Source organism: Symphodus melops, assembly GCF_947650265.1.
Source record: "Symphodus melops genome assembly, chromosome: 17".
NCBI classification, from domain to species: Eukaryota; Metazoa; Chordata; class Actinopteri; order Labriformes; family Labridae; genus Symphodus; species Symphodus melops.
The window spans coordinates 22,163,448-22,188,082 of NC_136707.1; the positions used below are offsets into that span (position 1 = coordinate 22,163,448).

Below are 24,635 nucleotides of genomic sequence, written 5' to 3' on the forward strand. Positions count from 1 at the left end.
ATTGCCACGACTGAGGGCGGGTGGTGACTTTGTTTCATGGCCGCTGAGGTGAGCTGCTAACGGTGAGTGGCGGTCTTATTGACCGTGGCTGAGCTGGTTTGTACCGCCTTTCTTCTTTATTAGTGTTAAACTGACTGTTCGACGCGGCCGAGTTAAACTCAATTCAAACCTGCAACAGGGTTTTGATTATTGTAATGCTATCTTTAGTTATTTTTAGTGGGGACCCACATTAAAGTGTTACGAGTGTATTCATGTGTTTTAACGGATTTAAGTAAATTTTTGTAGATTTTATTTTGTTTAAATTATGCCAATATATTTTGGTCTCTTGTAATATAGCCATAAGTAAGGTCCTTTACCTGCTTTTTGTAAACATAACAATGAGCATGGTCTTGTTACCTGCTCTTTTGTTAATGTTAACAGACAAACAGTAAGGTCCTTTACCTGCTTTTGTAAAGTGTCTCGAGATAACGCCTGTTATGAATTGACGCTATATAAATAAAGATTGATTCATTGATTGATTGATTGGTGACCTAATCAGAAAAAACAAAAGTGTTAGTATGCTCAAGCGCGCCATTAGTTGGGTTTAAAGAGTACTTGCCTATCATTTAATTTTTCTTTGTAGTTTTCTAATACTCTAAATAAGTGCTGAGATTGTGTCTGGAGTGATTTCATTTACAAAGGAGTAAATAAATTGATAACTTACTATAACTTCAAAAATCCTATTTATCTCTCAGTCGGTTTAATAAATAAGGATACTAAAGAAAACAGAACATTTACAGTGTTAAAAGGTAAAACTAGTTCATCACACTCGCGAGAGTAATTTAATTCATTTCTGGTACAAGGGGAAGCAAGGTAAGGTAAGACAAAACAACTTTAAAGAGCAATATAATAAGATAAAGGTGAGTTCTAAGAGAAGAACCGGGGCGCTCGGAATAGTTTATTACATAGGAAGCGTTATGTCAACAAAATTGCATATTTCGCAAAAAAGTCTCTACATTCTTCGAACGGGTCACTCAGCAGTGTTTGCTCATCTGTTGAGAAAAGCTGCGCACTATCTCTCCCCTCTGCGTGACTCATTTGATCGTCTTTTCATTCATTTGGGCTTCTCGAAACTCTGGTGCGTGCTCAAAGCGAGTCAGACAACTTCAGGTAAGCTTGGCTTTCTTTGGCTATGTTGATGGAATTACCCCCCTGGTATACCATCCATCTCTTTATAACTCACAATAGATAATAAATAAGTCAAGATAAGCAACAGCTTAACAAGAAACTGTAGTTTAATTTTGCGTTCATGAAATACTGTATATCATTTTTCTATTCAGGAACTTCATTCATGTTATAAGAATGAACTTGTTTTATTAAGTGTTTTAATGGAGAAAAAGATAATAAAAGTGAATCAGGATTCAACAATTTATGTAGTCCGAGAGATCACTGCAAGTTAAACAACTTTATTTTGTTATTGGTACAACACTTTAGATCAAGGCACAGCAAGTTGACATGTTTTTATCTTTATGTTTCTCTGCTTGTTTTACCTTCTTACACTGTCTTATATCCTACTTCCACTGTTTAGGATTTAGGGATTGCACCACAAACACCTGCCATTATCACACACAACCCTAATAATAGTTTTTCCTAAATAGCAATGCAATGTTATTGGACGTATCCACAGTATCAACACAAACAGTTCTTTGCTCTGATTTTTTGTCCTGAATGTTACCTGCTGTGCTCACCTGAACTTCCTGAAAATTTCAACAGGATAATGTCTTGATGAACTTCTGGTGCTAAATCTGCGTTCATACACGCAGCCCGCCCTAAAACATTTTTTTGCATGTGTGAAGAGGAAATGAGTGTGATGGAAAAAGTGAGGGGAGACTAACCAACGTGATGACTCCTCTTGATCAACAGGTGGCACTATTGTCAAAATAACAGCACTTTTAATTTTAGAGTACACAACTTACAAAACCCAGAAAGGATCAGAAGACCTTTTACCATTTTTCCTTCACTGATATCATTAAAGAAGAAACCAAGAGAGGAGTTGGTGCAGAGGACCTCAAACTAGGCATGAAGGTACAAGAAATCAATCAAACTGTGTTTTATATTTCCCCTGATATATTTCTTGCTCTAACATGTTTTTACTGTATTTTAGTTCAATCCTTCCTCTGCTTTAACCGAGGGGTGATCAATGTGAAAAAATGAGGGATGTCAGGCTTACAGACAGACTTAGTTATTAGGCTTTATAAGTTTAAATATTACAACAAAGATAATCTCGACTGACTTGGATTCTGCTTTTTTTCTTTTTTATTTGCAGAGGTTCCCGAAATGGCTTTTCTCACGCACATTGATGAAGTCTGTCCAGAGATCGAAAGAATCACCAGGAATGTGTACAGGAGCGGGATCCTGAAGGAAAAAAGTTATGTTTACACTGAGGTTTATATCTAGCTTATTGGCCATCATTGTGATCAGTTTGGTCAGATAAAGAAGTCAGGACGTTATTAGCTTTATCCGTGTGTCTTCATTACGTTTCCACAGTTCAAAAGTGCACGCAGAAACCCAAAATTAGAGAAATTTTTCAAACTGTATTACAAATGGGAAAAAAAAAGATGTGCTGCAAAAAGCTGAAACAACTGCGCGATCAAACATGCTGCAAATACATAAACAATGCATAATCGTAAAGACGCATGAATAAAGGAAATGGGCGAAGGGGATGAATATAGAAGAAGAAGGGGACAGTGAAGGGCAGGTGGAATCAGCTGCATGTAAGAGCCAGGTGACATGAACAGGTAAACACGGAAAGAAAAATGAGTAAACAAATTCTGATAAACCTGCACATGATAAAAAAAAAACAGCAGGTAATTATCAGAAGATCAGGTGATTTCTTGAAAGATAACCAGGAACGGAGCAAAAGTGAAAGTCAGAGATGCAATAAAAAACCCAGCTGTCACATTTTCAGAGTCAGTCATTCAGAGCAACACAACAAAAGGTAAGACTGATTTTATTATTAGTTATGTTGACTTTGGTTTGCTTTATATTTCCTGATTTTATTCTTTTTTTTTTAATGATAAATCTTTTTATAAAGGACTCCTAATCTTTCCTTTTGCCCTCTTAGTTTGTTTATTTTTTTATGAATGATGTGAACGTGGAAATGTTTTATTTAAGAGTTGCTTTTAACAAGTGACTCACATGAACTGTTTTTTAACTGATGGATGAATTTAAAGATGACTCTATGATCTACTGCATGTTTCTATAAACATGTTTAACACCACATACTGAGGTTGTGTACGTCTGATTAAATATCAGATAAAAGTTCTGATGTACTTTATCTGAAATATTCAGCTTCATGTTTTTACTCTGCTGCAGTGCAGAGGAATAATGAACCTTCTAGTCCACTTTATTTATCCAGCAGTGAAACTTTCTGTGACTCATAAACTCTGAATATTTTACACACCAGTAACAGGTAACAGTAATAATCAGATTTATGGCTCTGACACAAATCCATACATCATGACTTCATCATTCATCTGCAGAGCTGTGTTCATCATTGTTATTTACAGAGTTTATGATCTGAATATTCTTCCTTTATTGAGGTAAAGTCATGAACCTTAACATACAACTCTTATATTTTACAGATATGGGAGGAAAAGAATCCAAACCAGCCCCAGCCCCACCTCCACTTCCACTTCCACCTTCTCGTAAGACTTTCCACATATAGCAACAATTATTCCTGTTTATAATTCAATTTTGTTCATAGTAGTGGACATAATTATTTTTAAATTGTTTAAATAGTCTGAAGTTTTCTTTCTGTATGTTAGCATGTGAATTTGTCTTTCAGCTCTTTTAAGTCAGCCATGGAGGACTCCGTCGATGTAAGTTAACAGGAAGTCAGGGTGGTGACCCTGGGTGTGGTTCTGCCACACAGCGGGGCATCAATGAGAATAATAACAACAACATAATAACTTGTTTTTTAAAAACAAAGTTTCAGAAAGTGTTTTGACATTTACAGAACAAAACATAACACACGAGAACCCAAATGTAAACAGAAAGTCATCATAACAATACAAAACGGAAGAGACACCAGACCAATAAAACCTAGACGGTAACATAACTCAAACAAGAACCTGACCAACATCAGAAAAGCAATAATCCTATTTTAACCCAAACAATATAGGAACCCAGCAACTTAGTTTGAGACCAAGGGGAGTGAGGATGTAAGAAGATAGAGGAGCAATTACAAGAAAAACAATAAGAAGTAAGAGTATCATGAAGCAATCAAAAACAATGAATGTGGCATGAAGCTAGAAATCAAGGTGAGACAAATATTAAGAAATGAATGATAAATGAAAGACATTTGGAGAGCAAACCTTTAGGAGGTTTAAGCTAAAAATGAAATGTAAACAATAAAAACTGCTGACACATAAAAAAATATGAAAGCTATAGATATGAAAGTAATAGAGGCAGCAAAATAGGGTGTATAAAGAAATCGACATGAGATCGATTTACAATAATGAATCTATCAACAGGAGCGCTCAAGAAAATCTCAACTTTCTGAAATCTTACCAACCACGAAGCCAGGGAGTCCAACATCTCAGGATTCTGCTTCATGGACCATTCGGTGCCGGCAAGTCCAGTTTCGTGAACTCTGTTGACAGTGCTTTGAGAGGCAGAGTTACAAATCGAGCTGGGACGAATGCTAACACAGAGAGCAGTTTTACCTCAAAGGTAAGAGTAAATGATGACTGTGGTACTCCAGACTAAGATTATTCATCATTCTCTGTAAACTCCACTCTCTCAATTCCATGAAGAAATGGATAAGTTTTTATAAGAAGATTAAAAAAGAAATATCAAACATTTGATCAACAGAAGTTCTCTAAAAAATAAATGAAATAAACTAATTATATTGTTGTTTTAATTTTTATCTTTACCTCAACGATGCAAATCAAGACTCTGTCTTCTTCACAGTACAAAACGTACAGAATAGAAAAAGATGATCAGAGCTTCCATTCTTTTATTTTCAACGACATCATGGGCCTTGAGAGAAACCTTAACAATGGAGTCCAGGTGGAAGATATCAAACTGGCCCTGGAGGGACATGTAAGAGATGGTTACAAGGTACACTTCTAAAACTTTCTTTTTTTTATTAGACAGCCCTGTGGAGTTCATTTCAACCACTGTTTTAAATTAATGCAAGCAGCAACCTCTGCTGTTCAAAAATGAAGCCCGGGGGTTAAAAACCTGAAAAAAATCTAATTTAATTTAAAGAATCCTGGCAAGTAGTCCTAGATGAGGAGTGATGTAGGAACACTCTCTGAGCAAGGAAGGGATAAAAACGTATCTTAATGAGGAGGGGTGGTCGACTGTTGCTAGGCATGACATTTTCTTTAGAAGTTGCAGTTGGTTGAGTGCCCTCTCAAAGTGTTTTCCCATGAGACTCGATTGTTTTGTACTGTGCCCTGAGCACAAAGATTTGGTAAAATTTGTGTGTTTGAGAAGCAAGTCTCTTAGTGTAAAACCAGAATTTATTAAAAAAAAAAAAAAAATAGGATCAGCCTCATTTACACGTGAGACATTTGTCTTGGTGTAATGGTGAGAAAGAAATGACAAGTATTACAATATATGAAAAAATAAGAACAGTTACCAAGATATACAAATTAGAATGTAAAAAATGTCAAATATAAAGAATAATAAGCAACAGAAAATGTAATTTAAAAAAACTGTTCAGCGAGAGTGCATGAGAGAAAATACATTTAAAGCCCAGTGGCTGTTACATAAAGAACATTGAAAAATAGTAACAGAACAGATATTTTTGTTTTCTAGTTTCGTACTCATAGCCCACTGACAGAGAATGACCCGGGCTACAACCCCAAGCCCTCTCTGGATGACAAAGTCCACGTGCTGGTCTATGTCGTTCCTGCCGACAAAGTCTCTATGTTAGATGACAAAGTCGTGCAGAGGTTAAGAGAAGTGAGACGAGCTGCCAGGGATCTGGGTAAGAACAGATATCACACACTTAGATTTACATATCAGACATTACAAGAAAAACAAAGAAACAAGAAACAAATACTGAAAATGTTTCATTTTTACAGAAATTCCCCAACTGGCCATCCTCACCAAAGTTGATGAAGCCTGTCCTGAGGTCAAAAAAGATATTAAGAACTTATACAAGAGCAAATACCTGAAGGGACAGGTGTTTATATTTATTGTTGAATTTCAGTTCTTTGTATATCATATTTCCACGTCTGGTTTCAGCTTTGCAATCCCTGATTATCTGAAATTATTTAATTCTGAAACGTAGATGGAAAAATTCAGCGTGACACTGGAAATGCCTTGCAACTCCATCTTTCTGGTGAAGAACTACCACTCAGAAGCCAACACGTGTGACAACATCAACGGGCCGATACTGACCGCACTGAGACAGATGGTCGACTCCGGAGAAGATTACCTCAACGACATGTAAGAACAGCTCAGTACTCCCAGAAAATGCATGATAAAGGGTGTGATTGATAAATTGGTGATGAAAACAAGATAGAAAAAAGATTTCTTGACATTTCTTTGTTGAGTTTGACATAGTGGATTTATTAATGTCTGTGTGTGAGGTACAAAATCAAAAGTGGGACCGAATATTTACACTACTCGAAATAAGTCTCTTATCCTATGGGTCCAAATATGTGACCAATTTTTTTTTATAAGAATGGTTGTTTCCTTCCCTTTTGATAATTTCAGTCTAGGGAAGTATCCGTTTGTGTGCCTGTAAAGCACTTTGGTCAGCTGAAGCTGTTGTAAATGTGCTATGTAAAGTTGATTTGCTTGAATGATCCATCTCTGCTCTTTTGGTGTTGAAAGGCCAAAACACCCCCTGATTCAACGATACACCACTTCTGTGTCCCAAGATTTACATCTTTCCCACGTTTGAGATACAGCTCTCACGCCCCTGTCAATATCAAGTCAAACCTCATGTGTATACCACCCATTGGCACAATGGACAGTTATCCATCATTTCTTGTTTGATGATTCTGGTCTTAATTTGAATGATATAAGTAATAGTTCCCTTTGGTGTTACTACTAATGAATGAGAAGAAACACCATTTTCATTTGTGCAAAATGTATTACACCAACAATTTAGATGATAACAAAGATAGCCCCAAATAACCAAAATTGACAAAGTCAGAAGCTTGTGTTTCCACCCTTTTCCGCAATGGCCGCTTGACAGCAATGTCTCATGCTCCTAACTAGCCTCATGATGTTGTTCTGAGGCAATGCCTTCCACTCCTCCACAAGTGCTTCATGCAGTTTTGCCAAGTCTCTTGGGGTCGGGGTACAAGCATTCAGTCGCTGCTTCAGCTGGTCAGAGATATGCTCTATGGCAGGGGTGGCCAACCCTGGTCCTCGAGGGCTACTATCCTGCATGTTTTAGATGTCTCCCTCTTCCAACACACCTGATTCAAATGATTATCTCATCATCAAGTTCTGCAGAAGCCTGATAACAATCCTGATCATTTGAATCAGGTGTGTTGGAAGAGGGAGACATCTGAAACATGCAGGATAGTAGTCCTCGAGGACCAGGGTTGGCTACCCCTGCTCTATGGGATTCATGTCAGGGGACATTGCTGGCCATACCATATGAGGCACTCTGACTTCCTAAAGTCAAGCTGTGACAAATCTGGCATGATGTTGTGGAGCATCATCATCCATAAACAGAAAGTTGGGGGTGTGCTGGCTGAATTGGGGAATAATAAAGATTTGTGCTTACGCACTGTCAGTGAATGAGGCCCACTGTTACGTTACATTCAATGTTTACAACCCTGAATAATGAATTTTGTGTTCTCCTATGAACAGGAGCACTCAGGTTAATCTCAACTTTCTGAAGTCTTACCAACCTCGAAGCCAAGAACTCAAATATCTCAGGATTCTGCTTCATGGACCAGTCGGTGCCGGCAAGTCCAGTTTTGTGAATTCTGTTGACAGTGCTTTGAGAGGCAGAGTTACAAATCGAGCTGGGACGAATTCTAACACAGGGAGCAGCTTTACCTCAAAGGTAAGAGTAAATGGTGACTCCAGACTAAGATTATTCACCATTCTCTGTAAACTCTACCCTCTCAAATCCATGAAGAAATGATCATTTTGTGACAACTTAGTTTCAGTAAGAAGATAAAAAATATATATATATATTTGATGTTTTCCGGGGAAAAAAAAAAAAAACTTTTTTTGTTTTGTCTCATAGATTTATCCAAATGATGAACATCTTATCTCCTTCTTCTTCACAGTATAAAATGTACAGAATAGAAAAAGATGATCAGCGCTTCTATTCTTTTGTTTTTAACGACACCATGGGCCTTGATGGAAATGACACCAACGGAGTCCAGGTGGAAGATATCAAACTGGCTCTGGAGGGACATGTAAGGGATGATTACAAGGTACACTCCTACAAATTTTTTTTTTTTTGTTAAAGAGCCCTGTGAAGTTCATTTCAACAAGTGTTTTAAATTGATGCAAGCAGCAACCTCTGCTGTTCAAAAATGAAGCCAATTCAGAACTACAAAACCTGCAGTTCCTTGAGTTTCCACTGGAGGTAGGCTGCAAAAGCACTGGGCTCATATCCATAAAATCCTGAAAATCCTCTCGCCCAGCTTCTAATTTAGCTTAAAAAAAAAAATATTCTAGCAAACAGTCCTAGATGAGTAATTTAGGAACACTTTGTAGTTGAGAACGGTACAGAAACTTTCATACTATTGAGAAGGCTTGTCAACTCTGTTGCTTGGTTATGACATTGTGCTTTCTCAGGGTGTTTTCCCATTTGACGGATTGCTTTGTACTTTGCCCCGAGCACAAGTATTAAGGTCTGTGTGTTTGAGAAGCAAGTCTCTCAATAATGGATTGTAAAAGCAGAATATATTAAAAAAATTAAGAATGAGGATCAGCTCAGAATGAATCTGTTCCAGAAAAGGTTAGATTCATCACAGCAACCTGGGAGGTTTTTCTTTACCATTATTTTTGCTTTATTATTCACTGAAACATTCCAGGATCTGTGCATTGAAAAATACTAGAATGTCTGTTTTTTAGTTTCGTACTGATAGCCCCCTGACAGAGAATGACCCGGGCTACAACTCTGATCCCTCTCTGGATGACAAAATCCACATGCTGGTCTGTGTCGTTCCTGTCGACAAAGTCTCTGTGTTAGATGACAAAGTCGTGCAGAAGTTAAGAGAAGTCAGACGAGCTGCCAGTGATCTGGGTAAGAACAGATATCACTCATAGATTTATATATCAGACATTACAAGAAAAACAAATGATTAAAATACTGAAAATGTTTCACTTCTACAGGTATTCCTGAACTGGCCATCCTCACCAAAGTTGATAAAGCTTGTCCTGAGGTCAAAAAAAATATTAACAACATAACCAAGAGCAAGAAGCTGAAGGAACAGGTGATTCTGTTTAGATGTGTTATTGTTGAGTTTTAGTTCATTTTTCATCACATTTCAACATCTAGTCTGAGCTTCACTGATTATCTGAAATGATTTGACTCTGACACGTAGGTGGAAAAATTCAGCGAGATGCTGGGAATTCCTATCAGCTGCTTCTTTCTGGTAAAGAACTACAACTCAGAAGCCAACACGTGTGACGAGATCAGTGGGCCGATACTGACCGCACTGAGACAGATGGTAAACTACGGAGAAGACTACCTCAATGACATGTAAGACCAGCTCACTACTTCCTGAAAATGCATGATAAAGGGTGTGATTGATAAATTGGTGGTTAAAACATGAGAAAAAATAATTCTGTGCAAGGCACAAAATCTAAAGTTGGACACAATATTTACTTTGTTTGCATAAACATTGCAATCAAATTATTCAAAATATTTACATAATGAAGATGAAATAATTAAATCAAATAAAACAACGTGAAAACAGCTTAAAAGAGGGAAGAACTTGCTGGAGGGCGAGTTGTACGCTTGAGGAAGTTTTAAAACTATAATCAGAAGAACCGATCATGTAGGTGCCTGAATTCCACTCCAACAGATCTGGTATGTAAGGGGGAAGTTACCAATTAAAGTCTGAAAAATGTACAAAAACCAGGGCCAACCGACCTTCTCGTACAGGTCACAGTGACGAGTGACGAATTTATCACCAGTTATGAATCTCAGGGCCGAGTGACGGAGTTAGGAGGCTTCAATGTTGAAGCTGAGGAATGTTTATAAATAAATTTGTCGTAATCCAGAACTGACAAGAATACAGCGTCGTCTTCTACACAATAAAGAAACTTAATTTATTTCTGTAGAAAAAGCCGACCTTGTAGACAATACAAGGTCGGCTTTGTTACAATTCACAATCGCTGTCCCTCCTCCCATACATAACAACCCAGAAAAAATTTAAAATTAAACCTTCAGGCATACAGGCCTTAGTCAGTTCAGGTGGACGGCCCGGAGGCCGAACAAACACAGGGGAGGGGAAAGATCTGGGGGACGGCCGGGAGGCCGAGCAGACGAGAGAGAGCTCTGGGGGACGGCCGGGAGGCTGGCCAGTGAAGGGCAGGACCTCCTCCAAGGGCCCAGGAGCCAGCCCGATCACAGACGATGGAACTTCTGGTGTTGGCTGGACTGTCAAGGAGGAGATGTCAGGAGTCGGCCGGAACACAGGGATGGAGACGTCAGGAGTCGGCCGGAACACGGAGAAGGAGACGTCAGGAGTCGGCCGGAACACGGAGAAGGAGACGTCAGGCGTCGGCCGGATCACAGAGGGAATGTCGTTGGACGTTGGCCAGACCGCCGAGGGAAGCTCAGGCGTCGGCCGGACCGCAGAGGAGATGTCGTCGGGTGTCAGCCGGATCGCAGAGGAGATGTCGTCGGGTGTTGGCCGGACTGCAGAGGAGACGTCATCGGATGTCGGCCAAACCGCTGAGACGACGTTGTCAGTTGTCGGCCGAACCAGCGAGGAGATGTCGACGGGCATTGGCCCGAATGCCGAGGGAACCTCAACTTGACGCCGACGGTGCTCAGCAGGCACGGGAACAGGAATCTGACAGCGTTCTGCCGAAGCTGGTGGCAGACGGCGTTCAGCAGGCACGGGGACAGGAAGCTGACAACGCTCTGCCGAAGCTGGTGGCAGACGGCGTTCAGCAGGCACGGGGACAGGAAGCAGACGGCGCTCTGCCGGAACGGGGACAGGAAGCAGACGGCGCTCTGCCGGAACGGGGACAGGAAGCAGACGGCGCTCTGCCGGAACGGGGACAGGAGGCAGACGGCGTTCTGCAGGAACAGGAAGCAGACAGCGCTCTGCCGGAACAGGAACAGGAAGCAGACGGCGCTCTGCCGGAACGGGGACAGGAAGCAGACAGCGCTCTGCCGGAACAGGGACAGGAAGCAGACGGTGCTCTGCCGGAACAGGGACAGGAAGCAGACGGTGCTCTGCCGGAACAGGGACAGGAAGCAGACGGTGCTCTGCCGGAACAGGGACAGGAAGCAGACGGTGCTCTGCCGGAACGGGGACAGGAGGCAGACGGCGTTCTGCAGGAACAGGAAGCAGACAGCGCTCTGCCGGAACAGGAACAGGAAGCAGACGGCGCTCTGCCGGAACGGGGACAGGAAGCAGACGGCGCTCTGCCGGAACGGGGACAGGAAGCAGACGGTGCTCTGCCGGAACAGGGACAGGAAGCAGACGGTGCTCTGCCGGAACAGGGACAGGAAGCAGACGGCGCTCTGCCGGAACAGGGACAGGAAGCAGACGGTGCTCTGCCGGAACAGGGACAGGAAGCAGACGGTGCTCTGCCGGAACAGGGACAGGTAGCAGACAGCGCTCTGCCGGAGCTGGTGGCAGACGGCGCTCTGCTGGAACAGGGACAGGTAGCAGACACTCTGAGGCACCATGAGGCTGAAGCCTAGACTGAGTTGTGGTCTGGGTTGAGGACTAGGCCAAGTCCTGGACTGAAGCCTGAGCCGAGGCTTTGTGGAGCCTTCTGGCTCCAAGTACAAGTCCATTAAAAAAGTCCACCAGAGCATGAGAGGATATGGAGTCCGGACACCGTGTTGCCCGGCCTTGTCTCCTCCTACCTCTTGTACCAGGGGAAAAAAGCAAGCCTTGTCCCATCCCAGGGAGAAGGTTTATTTAAACAAAAATCTTCTGCTGGGTCCATGTATGGTCGGTTCATTCTGTCACGATGTAGCAGGCAGGAAACAGGGAGGAGGACCCAAGTGCAGAATAACACAATTTATTAACAAAAGATAAAACAAAAACTTACGAGGAGAAAACTAAATCCAAAAACGAAGAACATCCAAATCCAAAATTCAGGACACTTGCACAAGACACAACCGACAGCAACCAAAGACAACGACATACGAAAGACAATGACAATGAACCGACAAGAAACTGAGGCAAACGCGGAGACTAAATAGACACGGGGTAATCAGACACAGGTGAGACTAACGAGACAGGTGAGGAACATCAGGGTAATCACAAAGGCGGGAAACACAAGGAACAAAGAACACAAGACCAGAACAACTGAGGACAAGTACAAAGTAAAACCCAACACTGACACCACCACCAAAACCAGATCTACAAAATAAAACAGGAAACACTAAAGACAACACTTAAAATACAAGACAGGAAATAAACTAACAGGCAACATAGGAGGACACAGGGAAACACACTGAAGACTAAAGTAAACACAAGACTATGAAACATTAAAGCACACGAGGGAAACAATAAACACTAGGAAACAAATAACACTAAGGACAGAATGAAAACTAAAACAAGAAGAAACACAGAGACAAAACCAAACCATGACACACAGGCTGGTACAAAAATGCTACAGGTGTGAAACACTATGAACTGGAAACACGAGGCAGGACACGCTGGGATTAAATATATAGGCAACCAGAGGAACGAAACCGGTGCAGGTAATCAGGGCGGATCTAACACACAGCAGGAACAAAAGAAGGATCTGAAAGACAGAAACAAAGGTAAGCATAACGGAACATAATCGAGAATTAAATATGAAACACAAAACATGACATTAATTCAGTTGACCCTTTGTCACATAACACTTTTCAAATTTCACCTTTATACATTTGTTGGTTATGTAAGAACGAACAATGATCGTTGTGAATTCTTAAGCACAAACTGGGCTTCAAATTGATTTGTACTTTTACATTAAAATGTAGGATGTCTTTGTTACCCCAGAGTTGAGGAATCATGGGGGGTAAACTAAAGAGAGAGTATACAGGTTTAGGGGGTTCTGGCTGTCATAGGTTTCAATGTATCATTAAATAGCCTAATCTGATCTGTGTCTTACCTTTTTAGTATGAGAGCAGCAGCCATTGATTCAGACATCCAGTGTCCTCCACTTCCTGTCTTTGGTGAGTTTGAGGCCCCATGCAAAAATTTCTGTGAACAAAAAGGTCAGGCTATCAAACTACAGAAATACCATGATGACCCAGTTTACAAGGTATTTTCACCTGATGATTGATGTTGATGGCCAGTGCCCCTAGCATTGTACTGCCTATACCCTGTTTCTATCATATTTAATCCCCTTAATGTTTTTCACATTTTACATTTATTAACCAACTTTTAATATAATGTCCCTGTAAACATGTAGTGTATTCAGCAAATGGGAGAAAAAGGCTTTTTGAAGAAATTCGTCACATAAATGTGTACATTCACATAACTATATGATATAATAATGCTGATATTATGGGTTCTTGTTATTACGAATAATATAATGTGCTGTTATTGAGGAGCTGGGACTTGTGGGTGAACAGTTTTGGCTTTGGTAGGGGTTCTCTTCTGGCTCTCTAGCAGCATGTATGAGAGTATGTCTGAAGCCCTCTTGCCTGGTCATGCACCCTGGAGCTCACTGAGCTTCTGTTTTTCAAAATAGAAGCTTGAGATTGATCCATTCATCCCACTTTTTTGTTTTTGAAATACGGGGTAATGTCAATCATATCATACATTCCTTTTTTTCTTTTTAATTTATTTTTGGGCTTTTTAGCCTTTATTGGAGAGACAGAGAAAGCTGATAGAGTCATAAACCTGGGAGAGAGAGAAGGGATCGACATGCGAGAAAGAGGCCACAGAAGTTGAACCCAGGCCGGACTGTAGGACTGTAGCCTTCATACATGGTGACGCGTGCGCTGCCACTGCGCTACCGGTGCCCTCTCATATCATACTATTAAATAATCGCATCTAGTACATATTATGAGCATATTTTAGTTCTGTTTACGTGTTTAATAGATACTATAGATAGATATATACTTGATTGATCCTGAGGGAAAATTCAAAGCATCCAGTAGCAGCTTACAAAGAAAAAGATACATCATGAAACATTGTTTACATCCAAACAGGCTGCCCCCCCTTCTACAAGTAGGCCTATGTATTAACCTGAACAAAGATTAGAAGACTATCCTACATTAATCAAAATGAAACCCATGCATTTATAGTGGACGCAAAACCTATAAAAAGCTTATAAACAACAGCAAAGTTAGACACATAATTTCTTCTTTTGCTTATGCTTTCACCATTTTGGAAGATGTTCGAAATATTGTGATTAGCATTGTAAGAATCTTTACATTCATGCTGTATTTTTGGTTAAAAATGATTTGTCCTTTTGTTTTTAATTTTCCCTCAAGATCAGCCGTGGAGGTCTCTGCCAGCGTGAGTATGACTAAACATAGTCAGTGATGACTCTTAAGGAATCAGCTCTAATAAGTGTTTGAGTGTCTCATATTTGAGGTTTAATATTTTTTAACAGGAACAACAAGGATAATCTTGATTTTGTGAGAAATTACCGACCTGAAAACGATGATGTCAAACAACTCAGAATTCTGCTTCATGGACCCGTCGGGGCTGGAAAATCCAGTTTCATTAACTCTGTTGACAGCGTTTTACGAGGCAAAATTACCAGTCGAGCTTTGACGGATGCAATTTCTGGGAGCAGCTTCACCGTGAGAGTAAGCATCAAAGTGTTGACTGTGGGGTTATAATTATGTTAAATTTATGGCACACCAAACCACTAAATAACTTCCTTTTTGAAGTTCTTTGGACCTTACCACCAGTGTATTCTGTTTGTATTTGACTTTTATTTGAACTTCTGTTTTACTTGTTGGGTCCAGTCAGAATAAATATTGAGTTTAAATGTTTCAAATATTTGTTATATTTATATAGACAAAAATAATGTACTAATTAATTATTTCGCAATAATTGTCGTTATACTTTTATCACCCAGGCCTAGTGGACGTCATTGCTAGTTTCCTATAGATGCAGGTGTTTTTTTCTAAACCAGTGCCCTTGTTAGGTTTCAGCAAAAACATAGTGTAACACACGCAACCAAGATGTTAATATCAAGACTTTTTTTCTTCACAGTATAGAAGTTTCCAGATCCGCAGAGACGCAAAGAGCATGTACTCCTTAGTCTTCCATGACATCACAGGCTTTGAGAAGCAACAGGGCGTTCTTGTAGAGGACGTCAAGCTGGCCCTGAGTGGACATGTGAAAGAGGGATATGAGGTACGTTAATTGATGTCCAAGTTCTTTGTTTTATTTCATTACATCTGCAGCTTATCAATGAATATGCACTGTGTCGTTGAACATTTCAATAGTCCTTTTAAAAAGATTTCAATGACACTTTTTTTCCTTTAAGTTCAAACCTGATCAACCACTGAAGAAGGGCCTCGAAGGCTTCAACTCAAGTCAGTCTCTGCAAGACAAAGTTCATGTTCTGGTTTGTGTTGTTCCTACTGATGCAGCCTCTGTAATCAGTCCGGAGGTTTTGACAAAGATGAGAGAGGTCAGACTTGCAGCAAGTAGAATGGGTAAGAGCAAACAACACAGTGGTCATCACTCTGTCTACACCGTCTTTGAACCCATCTGTAATCGTTGTCTTATCGTCTGAAATACGATATGGTGTATACTTTTGGGAATTGATGCCAATTTATCTGTAATTCTGGTGAAGCCAGCAGTTTGTGCAGCGTTTTTTTATTTACTACTGTTGTGGAATTTTTCTATTACCAAAGAGTGAGAAGATCCGTTCAATAAAGAACCCAAGATCGATCTGGTCTCAATAAATATTGATTCGAAGGCAGAATCAGCGTTCTAAGACCCCTCTCTCATACGGTGAGGAGAGAAAGAGGCCCAGAGAAAAGGCAAACATAAATATTTCAGAACACCCTTCCATCACGCCACACAGAGCCACTGCTCACCCGGCAGGGCACAATCTGTCCCCTTGTGTGAGAAAAGAGCCTACGTGACTATTCCTACGTCTGTCCAGGGTGAGAAGGGACAAAGAATCCCTATAAACTGTACATGCAGTACTGTGAGACATTTCTGACACATTTTATTTGACAGATTTATATGAGACATTTGTACAGTGCAAAGTAAATTAACGCACATAGTACATGTGAAGTAAAATTTTCCAAAACACTACTTAAGTTTGTCGAAAGTACATCACGAAATATATAAGTAAAAGTCGAGTTTTGTCAGGTCTGAAGGAGAAAAAACTTTTGACCAGAGCTATTGTCAGTTGAATAAGGATTGGCTCGATCATTTCTCGGATGGTTTGGGAACCAAAATGCCGATTGGCTTTGACAATACTGCATAGCAGATATGTCCCTTTAATTGAAATCTTGAATTTGTATTTGATTATCATCTGATCGTACATGTCATTATACTTCCCATGGGAGACTGTATGTGATTAGTGGGGTTTGCTTTTGGTTTCCACATGGACTGTTTTTCCTGCACATAAACACCAAAGCCTGCTGTTGCATGATTCCACTGCAATCAGAAACGAGAACACTTCCTACGATCCAGACCGTTTACATCTTTGTGTAGAATCTGTAATTAAAGATGATGCTCCATTTACAAATTTATTTTGGATTTAATGATCCAAATATGAGTGGAACTTATCCTTATTGAACCTGATTGTGCATTTTGCATCTGCAGAGATTCCCCAACTGGCCATTCTCACCAAAGTTGATAAATCTTGTGATGAAGTCCAAAATGATTTAACCAATGCCTACAAGAGCAAATACACAAAGGAACAGGTGTGTTTCTGTTGTTAGATATCTGAATGGATTCACTCTCATCCTGTCATCACTCTGCCTTTACTAACTCACTGAAACATCCTTCCTAAAATCTCAGGTTGACAAATACAGCAGCTTGCTGGGCATTCAACCAAACTGCATCTTCCTGGTGAAGAACTACTGTTCAGAAAGTAACACCAGCGAGGCCATTGATGAGCTGATTCTGTACGCACTGAGAAAGATGGTGGAATTTGGAGAAGACTTCCTCAACGACCAGTGACCCTGCACACTGCTGAGGCAGACCTGAAATGATTACAGGGTTTTAACACAAACATATCTTTAGTTTAAATGTATGTGATTTTTTAATTTTTTTTAAAAACTTTTATGAGTGAGGTTATATTCACAAATCCCTGTTAGACATTTTTCCGTTGCCATATAATCTAGAGTGATTAGTTCATTGTATCATTAGTCAATCTAGAGAGAGAGTAATTTAGTATAACGGGGGTTGTTAATGAACTTTATTGACTTTCATGCTGAAAGGACACATAATTGAAATGTAAATTCAAAGTGCAATTGGACATATAAGATTCAATATGAAAAATAAATGATTGTACTGAATGAATACACTGAATAATAAAACCATTTGATAAAATGCTGTAAAACCCGTTAATGTCTTCGTTTATTGAATTGGGCTGCAGCTGAGAGAGGCTCACTGTGTAATGTGTGACTGTGAAGGATGTGACCTGATAGAGAAGATCTGCACATGTACACATGGTTTCATGTGGTGTTTTTTTTTTCATAACTCTTACAGTTTTCACTGAGTTTGAGCACAAATTCATTAAAGCTTTATGTCAAAATGTCTGTCATCTCTTGCAATGTTCTTCCCTGTGTTTCAATCAGGAGAAACAAGTAAATGAATCAAAGATAAATATTTATTTTACATCTGTGACATTGAATGATTTAAAGCGATTCTGGGTGCTTGAACTCTAGAACGGGTGATTAAACTGTAAAGCCTTGGATAGATGTGAATGTTTGAGTTCCCTGGGTAATCTGGCTTCCTTCCACAATCCAAAGACATTATTTTTATGCTTTTGTTAAGCGGTTATTCTACATTGTATGTAGGTGTGAATGTGATTGTGACTGGTCGTCAGTTTCAGCCCTGTTATTGACTGGCGACGAGTCCAGCGTGCTTTGAAAGGTCAAAGTTGTTCTGTCACGACTTTTACCTTGAGATTTATTGATGTCAGTGACACTTTGTACCACATACAAACACCTCTGCTCCTCCATCTCTTTATCTCTCTACTCCACTGCAAATAATCACTGTACAGAAGTTGAGTTTTAAGGTATTACATTAGCTAATCCTTTTTCAACATTGTTCACCATCTATCCAACATCAGAACCACTTTCGAATTCAATGAATGAAACAATAACACATTGAAAAGACGACTCCTTGGTTCAACCATTAGACCATATGACCCGACAACAGACTCAACATGTAGAAAATGACTAGAGATGTATCAAGATGAAACAACCTAAAGGGGTGAACTCTATTGTCCATCCATCTGTGACAGGCTGGGAGATGTCAGGAGGGGACTGTCACTGTCAATTCTGTTTTATTTTAAGTTATGAAGAAAGTAGTAGAGCTGGTTGGACGATGACTGAAACTTCCTTCTTTGAGCGGTGTGGCCGGTTGGAATGTTCTAGCAACTTTAAATATTTGAAGTAGTTTCACTTCTTTTGTTGTATAATTGACACGCACATCTGCATCTCTGTCCTGCATACCTCAAGTGGAGCGCCATCAGAGCGGAAAAAAACCATGAAATGACATGAAGCTGGAAAAAAACAAAAGGCCAATGAGCAACAAAAAAAGCCCAACTGAATTCTCAGGTACACCATCTCTCTAACTCACAGTAGTTAAGGAACATAAAGTCTGTATTATTAACGGTTTTACAAGAAACTAGTTTAGTTTTTTATTCATGAGATAAAATCATTTTTCTATGCCAAGAACTTAATTCGGGTAACTGTGAGATGGAGGTTCTGTAAATGGCAGTCATCAAGCTACTATTAATGAAGAACAATTTAGTCAAGTCATTAATGAACAATTACAGACATCAAGTCTAACTTTTTTTTGTGAAATTATCGAAAAAGCAGTTTTTCAACATTTAAATAACTTCTTGACATTAAACAACTGTTTTGATGTCTTCCAATCATGTTTTTGACAGAGTCACAGCACTGAGAACGCTCTGGCTAAGGTGTTTAATGACATCCGTTTAAACAGACGGTGGCATAAGCTCACTCTTAGTTTTACTTGATCTCAGCATGCTGCATTCGACACAGTTGACCACTATATATTTTATAGAAAAACTGGAAAACTCGGTGGGAGTTTCTGGTACAACACTAAACTGGTTTGAATAATACTTGAAGGACAGGGACTTCTTCGTTTCTATAGGTAACTTAAAATCTGAGCAAACAATCACTTGTGCAGTTCCCCAAAGTTCCATCTTGGGGCCTCTTCCTGTTAACATCTATATGCTCCCACTAGCGCAGATTATTAAAAAATCAAATGAGTTATAAATACCATGTCCGTGTATGTATCTTGAGTTGACTTGATTACTGTAACAATGTCTATACAGATCTGCCTAAAACATCAGTCAGAGACCTTCAGCTGATCCAGAATGCTGCTACTAGAGTTGAGGGTGGTTGGAGTAACAGAGAATTATGCCGCTCTCTTGATTGCTCTCTCAGGGTGTTTTTCCATTTAGCACGGTTGTTTCATACCGTGCCATAAGCACAAAGTTATTCAAGCTTTATTCTTTATATCTTGATTCTCCTCCACTTGAGTAACTCTTCCTCCTGTTAAAGATCCTCCTTACTCCTCTTGACAGTCTTTCACCATACAAGCTCTCTTAAGGTCTATGATGCTATTTTGGATAACTTTTGTCTTTACAAGGCTCTGCCTGAACATTTAGTTAATTTGAGAAAATGTCATGATTTTGAGTTTTTTCTTCGTCCACACAATTTTTTTTTACTGTATTTATGAATTATATTTACAATTATTTAGTCCCTGAATGTTTGTGAGTGAAATGCAACAACAGGTTGAAAATCTATTAAAGAAAAAATGTAGTCACATAACTCTCTCATATGGAAAGTGAAAGCATGCAGTTCATACTGTGTACAAGTCTTGTCTCCATCACACTTGATGAAATGCCATGAAGGGGACAGGTAAGGAGTATTTCTAGCCTCACATGTATTTCTTGATTTGTTTTATATAATTAATTGTAGTATATTGATAGATATAGCTGCAGCCTCATGTCCTCTTTTCTATTTAAGGACCTTAATTGAGACGAATCAACAGCTTTTTCTTTTGCACAACAGGTAAGACTTTCATAACATTCAAGCTAATAGAATAGACTTAATATAATTGAGATGTGTCTCAATGAAAAAAAGAAGAACAAATAATAGAAATGAGTCAAGATTCAAAAATGTATTAATTTAGTCAGAGATCTTTCACTGCAAGTTAGTCAACATCATTTTGTTGCTGGCAGAACACTTTGGAAAATGGTACAGCAAGTTGACATGTAAACATGTTAATGTTTCTCTGCCTGGTTTAACTTACACTGTCCTATATTCCTCTGGAAGGTGGCTACTTTATTGTAGCTCAATCCTTTGCTTGTTCGGTTAGAAAAACATTGTGGTGAATTGATCAAAAGTTCAGTTTAACATTTTGTTGACATTTTGTTTTAAGTGAAATATGTAAATCAGATATCAGACCGTGAGACCTGTTTAACATGTTGCCATTTTATCTCACTGAAGCCATGTTTGGATGGTGGCCATGGAGATCATCCCCTCCAACTCCACCTTCACCTCCACCTCCGAGTAAGACAAGATTACAAAACACTGTTCAAACTTAAATTACATTTAAAGGTTTTTTTTGTGTTGAAGATGCTACCTTACAAATCATAAATATGTACAACATTAAAATGTGTTCCTCTCTTGTCAGTTTTTGATAAACCATGGAGGAAGATACCATGGGGGTGAGTCATGTCTTGAAGTGTGTGGTACTTCTGATATTTAATGGTGTCTTATGCAATCTCACTTTGAAAAAAAAAAAGATGTGCAAACTGTTTTCTTGTCACGAGTCTCACTAGCTTTACATCATGTGTCTAACTTTTTATCACTGAACAGCGACAATGAGAAAGAGCTGCAGGCTGTGAAGGATTATAAGCCTCATGCAGAGAGTATCGAGCAGCTCAGATTTATGCTTCATGGACCGGTTGCTGCTGGGAAGTCCAGTTTCATCAACTCTGTGGACAGCATGTTACAGGGAAGGATGTCCAATCGAGCTCATGCAGACGCAACATGTGGAGAGAGTTTCACCCTGCAAGTATGCATGCATGCACTGTAAAACTTAAGTAAACTCAAGTCTTTCACTATTGAATTCATTTTTCATGTGTACCTGCAATGATCAGTTCTATTTTAGGACTAGGTGATACAATCCCTTGTAACCTGCATTATAACCTAAGATGATGTGAGTGGGGATGAGTATGCCTGCTGAGGGTTTCCAGGGGGGGTGTCACTTGAGGCTGGGGATAAAGGGAGGCAATAACATCCCTGAGGGGTAATCAGGTGGGCTCATCTGCAACATCTGGCATCTCAGATGGGCCCCACTCTGCTTAACCTCCCTCTACTCAACCTGATGCTACAGCTGCTGTTTTGAGGCCCAGGTAGTATCTCTCCTCTTGAGCTAGAGCAAATGACTAGCTTGTTCAGCAGCACTAGAGAGAGCTGTGATGGCTTGCCACAGGGCTTTCCTATGAACCACCATGTCCTTCATACACCTGGTGGTTGACCTGTCTGCAGTGCCTCAGCAGCCATGCTCAACAGGGCAGATCCTTACTTTTTGGCCACTTTGTCTGCGTCAGCTGCCAGTTTAAGGCTTTTGCGTTGGAAGGCCTCTTGCATAGCATCCTCCCAGGGCCTGTTAAGGCAAGGCAAGTTTATTTATATAGTGTTGTTCAGATACAAGGCAATTCACAGTGCTTTACAGACAAAAACAGAAATACATTTAAACAAAGCTTAAAGAAACAATGCAACAGAAATTTAGAAAAAAGAGCAAAAGAAAGATTGTACATCATTAAAAGACAGAAATGAATGTAAAAGTACTCGATAAAGTAACAACTTTTAAAAACTATGAAGAAAGGAAAAATTTGTTGCAGTTAGGCAGAAAGTATATTTCTAATGCAAATCCTGAGTGAATAAGCTCTACTATGTAGGTAGTACAAAGTGAGGAGGACCAAACCACAAGATCTGTTCAGATCAGTGCTGTTCAAAGATCAGGGTGCAGTAGTTTTGAACAATTACAGCCCTCTTCCAGGGGCGTGTCCAGACTATTTGACTTGGGTGGCCAAACTATGGCTCAAAGACCCCCGCATAAGGAAACAGGAACTGAAAGCTGATACACTGTTGCCTGTTGTGAAAATTTCACCAGGATAAAGTCTGGATGAAGTTCTGATCAATTGCCTTCATACATGCAGCCCACCCAAAAAATGTTCAGGAGATTTGTGCGCATCTGAAAAGGAAATCGTGTGATGAAAAAAATGATGGGAGACTAACCAACATGAATGACTCCTCTTGATCAACAGGTGGCACTATTGTCAAAATAATGGCTCTTTCTATTTTACAGTACACAACTTACAAAATCCAGAAAGGATCGCCAAAGACATTTTACCCGTTTTCTTTCACTGACCTCATGGGCCTTGAAAAAGAAACCAACAGAGGAGTTCATGTAGAGGACATCAAACTAGGCATGAAGGGACAAGTACAGGAGAACTACACGGTACATGAAATTCATCAAACGTCTTTTAGATTTTCCCTGATATATTTCTTGCTCTAACATTTTTTTTACTGTATTTCACAGTTCAATCCTGCCTCTGCTTTAACCGAAGACAAGCAAGAGTACAACAAAAGCCCCTCTCTGAATGAACAATGTCACGTTCTGGTCTGTGTGGTTGATGCCAACAAAATGAACCTGTTGAGTGATGAATATATGAAAAAAATGAGGGATGTCAGGCTTACATGCAGAGACTTAAGTAAGAATTACTAGATTTCTAGGCTTTTTGAATAACAATAACGCAACAAAGATAATCTCGACTGACTTGGGTTCTGCTCTGTATCTGCAGAGGTTCCCGAAATAGCTATTCTCACGCACATTGACAGAGTCTGTCCAGAGATCGAAAAAGACATCAAGAAGGTGTACGAGAGCCGGCTCCTGAAGGAAAAGGTATGTTTACACTGATGTTTAAACTTTGGTTGTCAACATTTTCTGTATGTCAATACTTTAAGATTCCACATTTTAAAACACTCTCTAAAATATATTTAATGATCAATATTATCCAAAAGTTCCATTAAAAACCAAAATATATATACTACAGATTTTCAGCCACATTTTTTACACAAAACTGCCGGCCAACCGCGAGTTGAAAAGGGCGCAGCGGTGGTCATTCTAAATTCAGGGATTGGCAAGTGGTGAACTTTCCAAAGTCCTCATAGCATCTTATAGAGGTGTTCAAGTTTCAGTCGTGTCTCTTGCTATCCTATGTGCCAGTTATGGAAAAACAAAACAGAATTGTGCACAAAAGATGCAAGAAAGGATTTTTTCAAAAAGTGCAAGTAAAGTCCTGCACAATATCTTATTTGCACAAACACATTGATAACCTTTAGATTCCCAAACATTGCAAATGCATCTGTGTATTTTTTTTTGGTGAATTTGTGCAGTTTCAATTGTGTAGTTTTTGGAAAATAAAAACTAGAACTTGCGGATATTGGGTGCCTATAGGATTTCCATTTGTGTTTCCATATTATTAATACAGGTGTTAGTATCCCTTCATATTTGTATCAAAGTTTACAAATCTTGTTTCATGGCAACCTGACTGTACATCATAAAGTTCTAACACAGAAACAACTTTTGAGTAGCCCTGTGTTGTCATTTCTAACATATCAAACTCTTTAAATTTAGATGGAAAAGTTGAGTGCATCTCTTGGTATTCCGCTGAATTGCGTCTTTCCTGTGAAGAACTACCACTTAGAGATCGACCCGGATGACGACATTGATAGCCTTCTACTGAGTGCCCTGAGACACATGATTTACTCTGGAGAAGACTTCGTCAACAGCATGTAAACTGACATAATGCAGAGATTTTTCTTCATTACAGAGTGAAATGTGAATTTTTCAATGTGTGTGATGACCAAGCATTTACCTTTCTCAGTAAAATATTAAAGATATAAATGTCACATATTATTAAAAACAATGCTCCATGTTCCTCTAACACGAACATGTGTCTCTGATCTGTCTAACTTCATCCTCTCCTCCTTTACCTTGCTCCACTCCTCAGAAAATGTGTGCTCAAACAGGCCGTTTGGAGATTTCCCCTCATGACATCACAAAGGGCAGTAACCCCTCCAGAGAGGGGCGTGGTCAGACTCAGCTCATTTGCATATTTAAAGCTACAGACAGCGAAACAGCCTGTTCTGAGCAGGGCTCAAATAAAGGGGTTTATTTATAGGCATGATCAAATACAGGATCAGAGTGGATTTAGAAAAAGACACTTCACACATGTGTTTTGAGGAGGTCTTAGACTCA

General features: G+C 39.6%; 2 protein-coding genes across 7 annotated transcripts; both read left to right on the forward strand.

Annotated features, from left to right (window-relative positions):
- The first annotated feature begins 167 nt into the window (after positions 1 to 167).
- LOC306838696 (uncharacterized protein) lies at positions 168 to 17,855 on the forward strand. Of its 5 annotated transcripts, none has more exons than XM_079367028.1 (21): positions 168 to 2,064; positions 2,306 to 2,977; positions 3,624 to 3,686; positions 3,827 to 3,860; positions 4,515 to 4,713; positions 4,954 to 5,103; positions 5,809 to 5,980; positions 6,078 to 6,178; positions 6,287 to 6,444; positions 7,828 to 8,026; positions 8,256 to 8,405; positions 9,052 to 9,223; positions 9,313 to 9,413; positions 9,525 to 9,682; positions 13,284 to 13,339; positions 14,609 to 14,633; positions 14,731 to 14,929; positions 15,342 to 15,485; positions 15,619 to 15,790; positions 16,917 to 17,017; positions 17,115 to 17,855. In XM_079367028.1, the coding sequence occupies exons 3-21, from the start codon at positions 3,626 to 3,628 to the stop codon at positions 17,274 to 17,276; spliced, it is 2,514 nt and encodes an 837-aa protein (XP_079223154.1). In that variant the 5' UTR covers positions 168 to 2,064; positions 2,306 to 2,977; positions 3,624 to 3,625; the 3' UTR covers positions 17,277 to 17,855. The 5 variants fall into 5 exon arrangements, with proteins under 5 accessions (XP_079223154.1, XP_079223152.1, XP_079223155.1 ...); XM_079367026.1 differs by having other exon boundaries at positions 2,306 to 2,424; positions 2,527 to 3,686; XM_079367029.1 differs by having other exon boundaries at positions 2,306 to 2,406; positions 3,622 to 3,686.
- A 1,049-nt stretch (positions 17,856 to 18,904) lies between these two features.
- On the forward strand, positions 18,905 to 24,321 carry LOC306838707 (interferon-induced protein 44-like). 2 transcript variants are annotated; one of them, XM_079367054.1, is made up of 9 exons: positions 18,905 to 20,218; positions 20,327 to 20,371; positions 20,810 to 20,872; positions 20,997 to 21,030; positions 21,182 to 21,380; positions 22,680 to 22,832; positions 22,914 to 23,085; positions 23,176 to 23,276; positions 24,012 to 24,321. In XM_079367054.1, exons 3-9 carry the CDS (start codon positions 20,812 to 20,814, stop codon positions 24,171 to 24,173), a joined length of 882 nt encoding a protein of 293 aa, XP_079223180.1. In that variant the 5' UTR covers positions 18,905 to 20,218; positions 20,327 to 20,371; positions 20,810 to 20,811; the 3' UTR covers positions 24,174 to 24,321. The 2 variants fall into 2 exon arrangements, with proteins under 2 accessions (XP_079223180.1, XP_079223179.1); XM_079367053.1 differs by lacking the exon at positions 18,905 to 20,218 and having other exon boundaries at positions 20,238 to 20,371.
- Positions 24,322 to 24,635: the final 314 nt, after the last annotated feature.

What these genes read in the sequence shown, in the direction of transcription:
- LOC306838696 (XM_079367026.1), top strand. Translation starts at nt 3,590, where the DNA reads ATGAACCTTAACATACAACTCTTATATTTTACAGATATGGGAGGAAAA. An exon ending in ACTTGCAGCAAGTAGAATGG is followed by an intron (nt 15,791 to 16,916) that starts GTAAGAGCAAAC and finishes TTGCATCTGCAG; the next exon opens with AGATTCCCCAACTGGCCATT. An exon ending in GCAAATACACAAAGGAACAG is followed by an intron (nt 17,018 to 17,114) that starts GTGTGTTTCTGT and finishes CTAAAATCTCAG; the next exon opens with GTTGACAAATACAGCAGCTT.
- LOC306838707 (XM_079367054.1), top strand. Translation starts at nt 20,812, where the DNA reads ATGTTTGGATGGTGGCCATGGAGATCATCCCCTCCAACTCCACCTTCA. An exon ending in TGGAGGAAGATACCATGGGG is followed by an intron (nt 21,031 to 21,181) that starts GTGAGTCATGTC and finishes ATCACTGAACAG; the next exon opens with CGACAATGAGAAAGAGCTGC. An exon ending in AAGTACAGGAGAACTACACG is followed by an intron (nt 22,833 to 22,913) that starts GTACATGAAATT and finishes TGTATTTCACAG; the next exon opens with TTCAATCCTGCCTCTGCTTT.